The 8,714-nt window shown below is 37.0% G+C and overlaps 1 protein-coding gene across 1 annotated transcript; it reads right to left on the reverse strand.

The window, feature by feature from the left end:
- Window positions 1-5,619: 5,619 nt before the first annotated feature.
- LOC141595151 (uncharacterized) lies at window positions 5,620-7,353 on the reverse strand. The gene is made up of 4 exons (XM_074415123.1): window positions 7,015-7,353; window positions 6,730-6,933; window positions 6,150-6,354; window positions 5,620-6,062 (listed from the first exon to the last, which is right to left on the reverse strand). Exons 1-4 carry the CDS (start codon window positions 7,351-7,353, stop codon window positions 5,620-5,622), a joined length of 1,191 nt encoding a protein of 396 aa, XP_074271224.1.
- Window positions 7,354-8,714: the final 1,361 nt, after the last annotated feature.

Here is an 8,714-nt window from a genome sequence, read left to right on the forward strand (position 1 = left end):
AGAAATCCGTGATAGCAGGCTCTTGAGAAGGGTTCCACCCTCCTAGAATGGTAAATTCCTCAGGAAGAGGGCAAATTTCCCCTTCGGGAAAGATAAAGACATGATGGGTAGGATCCCATCTTTTCAAGCATTCATCTAAGAAGGCAATTTGAGGAGAAATTTGTCTAGAGACAAGGATTTGTTGAATCCCTATCTCCACAAGTATTTGGGTATCATGTTTTCTAAAATCATTAGCCCAACCCTTCATAATTCCAATGAGTGAACTCATGTTTGAGGCATTTTTTTGTGAAAACGATTGAGAAGAAAAGTTGCAAAAGATATGCAATTATGAAAGTCTTGATCCCCTTTATATAGGAAACAAGGGGATCCGTTTATGGAAACTCCAAGAGCTACCATCCATGGAGGCCGTGTGGGTCTCGAACATATGCCCAAGCCGGATCGGGCGGGCCGCCACCCCTCTTCCTCCTCGAGTCGCGTGTTTTCGCGAGTTTTTCAATTTATGTTCGGGCGTCGTATCGTCCAATCTACATTTTTCAACCCCATCGCGTCAATATTTAAGTATAAGCTTGTACATTTTATGAGTCATAAGCACGGGCTCAGCCCATTTCAATTTCTTTAGTCGTGTCGGAGTCAAAATCTCATGTTCGACGATAGATCGGTTCAATGACCCAACATTTTCAAAATTACAGGCCTAAGGCCTAAAATCATTTTTCAAATATCGGTGATCCAGAAATATTTTTATTCCCAGCGGGTTACCAACTTTCAAATCTCGGGTCGGCCGCCTGTACAAATCAATTTTATTACAACTCCCCAGCAGAGTTTCATTTTACAACTCCTCAGCAGAGTTTCATTTCAAACATTTCAAACCTTTCAATTTCAAGAATCTAAGATCCAATTACATGCTTTATGTGATTGTTATTGTTGCATATGCCTTTCCTAATATAGCAAGAGACATTTCAACTGGGGGCTCTAAAGCCGTGGGCTTTAGAGACCTACTTCAAGAAAATCGGAAATCTCCGTCAACAACAGAAGCAACGGTTATCGTTTTTGAAATAAATCCGTTCACCCAGGCACACTAGCAAGAAATGCATGCCCTTCAATGCCGAACTACGATCGCGGGTTTGATTCCGTCACAAACGGATACGTAGGCGCCTGAGAATAAGGCTCAACCCACCATTTATTCAAATATCAAGGCCGAAGACAACCAATCAGAAGCGGGAGAAACAAATCCCCAAGGAGTTTCAGGTATGATCTTTTCTTATGGCTGACGAGCTTATATATGTGGTCTAATGGACCTTAAACGACCTGCGGAATCCTCAGGTCGTTGGACTTGGGGTATACTTTGACTAGCTCCGTGTCCAAGCCTCAGTCAAAGTGGGGGCTCTATAGATACTCGTATCTGTCGATATTGGAATCTATAGAAATCCCGACCAACACCCGATGATGATAGCACGACATGTACACAACTGTTCGACTTAGCCATTATTCCGTGCTCATTTTCGATGTAGAATGGGCGTTATCAACAAGGAATTTAATTAATTTAAACGAAATTTAAATTAGTTTTCACACTTCAAATGAATTTATTTTATTTTACCTTAATTTGAATTTATTTACCCATATTTATTTATTTTTATTTTCTTATTGAAAATAAAATAAATATTATTTTTCTACATTTAGTTTATTTTGATTTGAAAAATCATTTTAATTTGCATTTTAAATCTCGATTAGAAAAACTCGAGTTTCGTTACGATCTCTAGCTCGAAGCAGCTCGATTTGGAGCTCGATTTTGAGCTCATTTTGATCCGATTTTCAGAAATATTTCTAATCCATTTTTATCTAAAGAGAGTCTAGTGTTCAAATATCCTTGCTCGCAACCCAACCTACCACTTTTAGCCCACTTTATACCTCCCATCGACACAACTACCCAAATAAAACCCGAGCCTCGACCTTTGCTCACTTACGGTCAGATCGACCTACCATGAGCGTCGAAGCTCAAGCTCGAACCAACACCTATCCAAAATAGACACTCAAGCCTACCCACTAAGCCTTATCCAGTTAAAAATATCAGTCAAATACCACTCCTGATTCGTTGCCAAAACCGTGAATTACAACTTTTAAGAAGTTGTTATTTTTCCTTCCATAAATTCAATCCAAATATTCCAATTCTAGTAGGAAACATATCTATAATATTAATAAGACTAATTAATATTATTTTAGGAACTTCCAACTCAGAAAATAACCATAAAAAGCCTCCAAAATTTCGGACAACACTAACTGCCAAAAAAGAGTTTATTTCGCTTTCCTAATTTCAATCCAGTCTTTCTTTAAGGTAAAATATTTATCGGTATCTTTTTCATAACTGATAAATTTATCTTTTAGGAAGTTACAAATCATTAAAATAAGCTCGTAAATCTCGTTCACATTGCTTATTCCAAACGTGTGAGAGTAAGACTTCCTTACTTTCCATAATTCAATCGATATCTTTTCTTTTGTTAAGAGAATGTATCTGAATTTGGAAGGAGTTTAAAAATTGGAAAATTCTCTTTATTTTTTTATGTGAACCGTCCAACTCACATAAAACCTCCCCCAAGCAAGCCTTTCACTATAAATACCCTTCATTCATCCTTCATTCAAAAAAAGGAAGCTAATACAATTCAAAGCTTAAACCCTCATCAAATCACTAGACACGAGACACAAACCCTAAAACAATCTGATCTAAATCCCATATCTAAAAACTAGACTCTATTAGGTTTCTAAAACATCTTTCAGATCTAAAATCGGATTAGTAACGAATTCACAAAGCTAAATACAAAATCAACCTTTATTTTCTAAGAAGATTTCGGTTTTGCAAACAAACTCGTCGAAGGCGGCCCCTCAAGACAATATCCACAATCGATTACGACACTACAACTTTGTCAACGGTACATGTTGGTTGAGGGTGCAATAATACCTTTCTCTTTTTCCTCCTTTAATTCGTTTTCTTCAATTATTATCATATATTGTTTATATCGCTAACTAACTCGTTTGCATGTTGAGTTCGATATTATTGTGATATAATTTATGTATTAAGGAGGATGAGATATAATATGTTGTTGTTAATGCTGATGGATGGCTTATATTACATGTGGATTTATTTTATGTTAGGAATTAGAATGATTTCTGACAATCTTGTTGCACGTATCACATGTTTATTCAATTAAGCATAGAACTTGTTTAATTATGTTCTTTTGTTAGATCTATCTTAGAATTTGTTTAGATCTGATATTTTTCGCATGTTAACATATAAAAGATGAAATCTTTTTTATTAATTCACATGTTTTGCTTTAACTAATTGGATATGATTAATTAGAATTCCATGAAATCGCATGAATAGAATTGTTTGTGTTGATTTCTTTTTCTCATATGTTTGAATCCTTCATAGGTCACGTTTTCTTCTAAGACTAAGAATTAGTCTTATTTTCACTTGTTTACTCACATGTCTAATTTAGTTATGAAATAATTAAAGTGAAGATTGCATGTTTGTTTTAATCAGATTAGTTATGAAGTAACTTAATCTAACTTGATTGTTTATTAATTCACATGTTTTGCTTTAACTAATTGGATATGATTAATTAGAATTCCATGAAATCGCATGAATAGAATTGTTTGTGTTGATTTCTTTTTCTCATATGTTTGAATCCTTCATAGGTCACGTTTTCTTCTAAGACTAAGAATTAGTCTTATTTTCACTTGTTTACTCACATGTCTAATTTAGTTATGAAATAATTAAAGTGAAGATTGCATGTTTGTTTTAATCAGATTAGTTATGAAGTAACTTAATCTAACTTGATTGTTTATCACATGTCACATGAATGAAACCCGACTTGACTTAGAATAGGTCTTGTACGATCCCAAATTGACCGAATAGGTCTCGGCCAACCTCGTTATGCGTACCCTCCTTGGTTTGCTCTTTTGCATTCGTTTGTTGTTTGATTTTCAATTATTATTGTAATTGTTATGCAATTAATATTTACTAATCTATCTTATGCTAAAGATAAGTAAACTTTCTTCTCTATCTCCTTTTTGTTTATTTACTAGAATAGTTAATGAACTTGACATGCTAAATAACTCGCCGAAGTTTAATTGCATTAAATCGACATAGAATTGATGTCACATGCTAGGGTTTTAAAACAACGATTGCATATATGAACTCGTAGCCAATATAGCCATTGTTTTCTATTAGTAGAGACCGTTATTGCAACGGGCGGGGTTGGGTGTTAATTAAAGAATTTAATCAAACTTCATAATACGTAAACTCAAATGAACCTAAATCTCTACTTGGTTTCTAAATTCCATTTAAAAATTAATGGCGACTCTAAATCACATATTCTCGTGTGGATGTAAATTTCCCTTGTCCACAATAGTAAACTACGACAACGGATTTGAAACCGTTCTTAAGATTTAACAACTGTTTCTTAAAAGATTTTATAACGGTTCTTGATGTTATATAACGGTCGCGTGTTATTTGTGCAACCGTGGTATATATTTAACAACCGTCGTTGCAATAACGGTCCCGTGTTTCTATTTAAAAATGGTAATTTGCATTATTTGACCATTATTGGATGTCTTATTTGGCGTAGTGAGGTCTGAAGTCCATCACAGTACTAGGAATGTCCTTTTTAGGAATAAGAGAAATAATAGTCGAGTTTGCTTCCTTAGTCATCTTGCCAGTCCTAAAGAAACTCTAAACATCCCTACAAAAATCACCACCAACAATACTCCAAGCTGACTTAAAGAAACCAGCAGAGAAACCATCCACCCTAGAACTACTATTAGAATTCATACTAAACACAACATCTCGAATTTCCTCAATGGAAACAGTCTGAATCAGGACTAAAGTGTCCTCCTCAGTAATCTTAGGACCACGAGGGATATAAATAGTAGCTAATCCAGCAACAGGTTTGGCCTCCCCCAACAAACCCTGATAGTAGCTCTGGAAAGCTACCCCTACTTTATCAATACCTTGTTGCATTACTCCAGTATGGTCAAGAATAACACCAATTACTTGATAGTGCTGACGTTTAGAAATTTTGGCAAAAAAATATTTAGAGCCACTATCAGAAAGCTGTATATTCTTAAGCTTGACCCTTTGTTGTAAAATATTTAATTCAACATTCTTAAATTTTGTAAACTCCTACAGCCATTTCTGCTCTTCCTGAATCAAGGCAGCATAAAAAGGATCAATCTGAAAATGTTGTTGGCAATGAAGTAACTGGGTTTTAGCTTCCTTACCTCCGAGGGAGATATTACTAAATTTCTTACTATGCAACTTGGAAAAAGCATGCTTGACAGACTTAAGCTTCTCAAACAAACAGAACATATGACTACCAGCTTTGGAAGAGAACCAATCATTTTGAACAGTGGCCAAGTAGTCAGGGTGCTCATCCAACTATTCAGAAAACTGAATCTCTTCAAAATCTTCTTGTCCTCAGAAATAAAGACTAAAACTGGGGAATGATCAGAAATACCGGCTTCTTGAAAGATAGCATGAGAACCAGGAAAGGAAGAAGTCCAAGGACCATTGATAAGCACCCTATCAAGCTTAGACCAAACCCTAGCACCAGGCTCCTGCTTGTTAGTCTAGGTCATATCACACCCAGGGCTACTAATATCATCCAAGTGACAGTCAGAAACACAAGAGTTAAACTCTAGCATCTCATGTAAAAGGGGAGGATTAGAGCTAAGCTTTTCCTCAGGGCACCTAACTACATTAAAAGCACCTAACACCATCCAAGGATTATAAGAAGCAGCAGAACGAAGAGAATCCCACAAAGCTTCTCTCTGGACAACATCATTACTCCCATAAACAAAACCAAGACTGATATCATTATTGGTCTCAAAATGATGAACTGAACAACTTATTACTTGAGCCTCAACCTGAGTAGTACTAATGGAAACTGTACGAGGATTAAAAAGCACCCAAATTCTCCCATTGTAGTGTTTATCATAGTTACAGATACTATTCCAATTACCAAAATATTTCTTAAGAATGTTCTTAGCCTTAGTTTTCTTAACCCTGGTTACTAATAGAGCAATCAGATCCAATTTATTCTTTTATATATATAATTCCTAACCTCACTATGCTTAATAGGATTATTAAATCCCCTTACATTCCAAGCTGCAACTTTTTTTTTGGAAGAAATAATCATCAATAGCTTGCAAATTGGGAGCAGTATCACTGATTCTCTCCTCAACCGACCTGACACAGTTAAAATCCCCAAGACACACCCAAGGATAATGGGGTCTAATATGCTGAAGGAAGGTCCAGAGATCATATCTTTCTTCTGCAGAATTGAGTCCACACATAAAAGAAGCCTGGAAAGTTGCACATCCAGGATCATCTTCTTGAATATGAATTCATTGATTCCCACTAGAGAGGGCAGTAATCCTCAAATTGGCTTTATTCCAGATCACCCACAACCGCCCATTGGAGTGATGTTCATAGTTATTTAAAACATGAAATAATCTAAAACCTTTCCTTCTAATATAATCAAACTTAGGAGCACGTACTCTAGTCTCCAAAATTCCCATAATATCTAGTTTATTAGCTTTAAAGAAATACACTACTTCATGTTGCTTGAAGTCTTTATTCATACCTCATATGTTCCAAAACTCCTATCTTCATGGAGAAAGTAAGGGGGGTGGGTCCTCCTCCTCACTAAAATCCCGTTCCTCAAAATGCAGCTCCACCTTGTCCCCAGCCACAACACTAAGCACAAGAACAATTCTCATACTCCTTGTCTTAGCAGTGACTAAAGGTTTCTCCACTGTAACTGAGTCCAACTGTAAAACAGTCTGCTCCAGAGTGCCCTCAGTATTTGTCACCTGTACATTTTGGTCATCCTTCTCCACTGTTATGTGAAGTCTACACTTATGTTCTTCATGCCTAAGTTTCTTGCAATGAGTACAGTAAAATGGCAGCCATTCGTAAACCACCCTTTGCAAAACTTAACTATAAGGAGTATATAAGAGAACATCATCAGTGAGCTTTTGAGATAAGTCCACCTCGACCATTATCCTAGCAAAAGGCAGCCTCTCCTTATGAGTTGTAACAGGATCAGCATATAAGGGATTACCAATCTTGCTCGCAATCTTACTCAAAGCTTTCTCAGACCAGAATAATGGATCTAAGTCAGGCAAGGTGACCCAGACAGGAACCTTAGACACAGTATCAAGCTCCTTTGAAATATTCGGATGCCACTTCTTGAAAACAAAAGAATGACTACCTAGGCTCCAGGTACTACCCCGCAGAATAGTACAAAGATCCTGATCCTTTGTAAATCGAAAGAAGAACCAACCCTTTTTATAGTACATGTTAGGCCTGGAAATCCGCAAACCTTCCTGATGAGTGTCTCATCTGAACCTGACTGCCAGGCTGTCAGGGTGTCAGGCTATCACGGCACATGAAGATAGGCGCCAGGCCATGGAGAGGACAACGGTCAAAATATCAGGACGATATTAGACCATATCCGCGTATAATAAAGGAATTATATACGCAGCATTAAGTGTGAAGATTACGCAAAATGCAAAAAAGAATTAAGGGAGGAATAATTAGCAATTATTACTGGCAATTATGGAGAATATTCTGCCTTTAATACCGGATCAAGCAGTCGTTCAGGGAAGGAGACTATATAAGGAACACTTTGAAGATTTTAGAAGATATCTCATCTATACGCAAGAAGAAGCATACACAATACTTAGAGAAATACAAAGATTGTTATTATCATATAACTATTCTCCCAAATTACATAGTGAAATCCTCTCCTGGCTTGGTGCCCGTGGTTTTTTCCCATTTAAGGGTTTTCCACGTACAAAATTACTTGTCTTATTATTATTGTTGTTATTTCATTTACAGCTTATTATTGTACCCTGACGACCTGACAACCAGACTACCTAGAGCTAGTTAACCTTACACAACTCTACCCTGACTTGATTTCGCCTTGCGCTAAATCCACACAAAACAATTGGCGCCCACCGTGGGGCATCTAGCTCTTTAAATCCTTTTTTCCTATCTTACAAAAACTCAAAAACCTAAAAAAATGGCCCAACCCACCGTTGAAGAACAATTGAACGCAGCTCTCCAAAAAGTCGCTGAGTTGGAAAGCCCGAAAGAAAAAGTGGCCCAAACTGAAGCAGAAATCCTGCAATTGAAAGAATCTGAGTCGGCCCTGAAGCAAAAATTGGAAAAACCCAAGGGATAGGCTCTAGATTCCAACCAGGAACCCCGTTTTCATCAATCATTAAGAATATTGATTTTTCCAGCTTTGGGAGCCCAAGTATTCCTAAAGTCATTAACGTAGATGGTGATGATGAACCAAAAGATGATGATAAAGAGAAACCTGATGAATCTGCAGCAGCCATCATGATGACAGTAGTTAAGGAGATCAAGAAACTCAACAAAAAATTCGATAAGATACCAGGAGTACCTGCCAACATGGAAGAAGCTGCCCCTGATAGCTATGCTGATTCGCCTTTCATAGACGAAATAGCAAAAGTAGACCTACCAAAAAAGTTCACAATTCCATCCATGAGAGTCTATGATGGAACCACGGATCCACAAAATCATGTGGCTCTTTACAAGCGAAAAATGCTTTGGGCCGCATCTATTCCCAAATGAGTTCGGACAAGTATGCATGTGCAAGGGATTTGGGACGACCGTGATCGGCCCCGCCCGC

This window comes from Silene latifolia, chromosome 8, assembly GCF_048544455.1.
Source record: "Silene latifolia isolate original U9 population chromosome 8, ASM4854445v1, whole genome shotgun sequence".
Taxonomy (NCBI): Eukaryota; Viridiplantae; Streptophyta; class Magnoliopsida; order Caryophyllales; family Caryophyllaceae; genus Silene; species Silene latifolia.

What these genes read in the sequence shown, in the direction of transcription:
- LOC141595151 (XM_074415123.1), bottom strand. Translation starts at nt 7,353, where the DNA reads ATGTACTATAAAAAGGGTTGGTTCTTCTTTCGATTTACAAAGGATCAG. An exon ending in CTCAAAAGCTCACTGATGAT is followed by an intron (nt 6,934 to 7,014) that starts GTTCTCTTATAT and finishes ACTCATTGCAAG; the next exon opens with AAACTTAGGCATGAAGAACA. An exon ending in AAAAAGTTGCAGCTTGGAAT is followed by an intron (nt 6,063 to 6,149) that starts GTAAGGGGATTT and finishes TTGCTCTATTAG; the next exon opens with TAACCAGGGTTAAGAAAACT.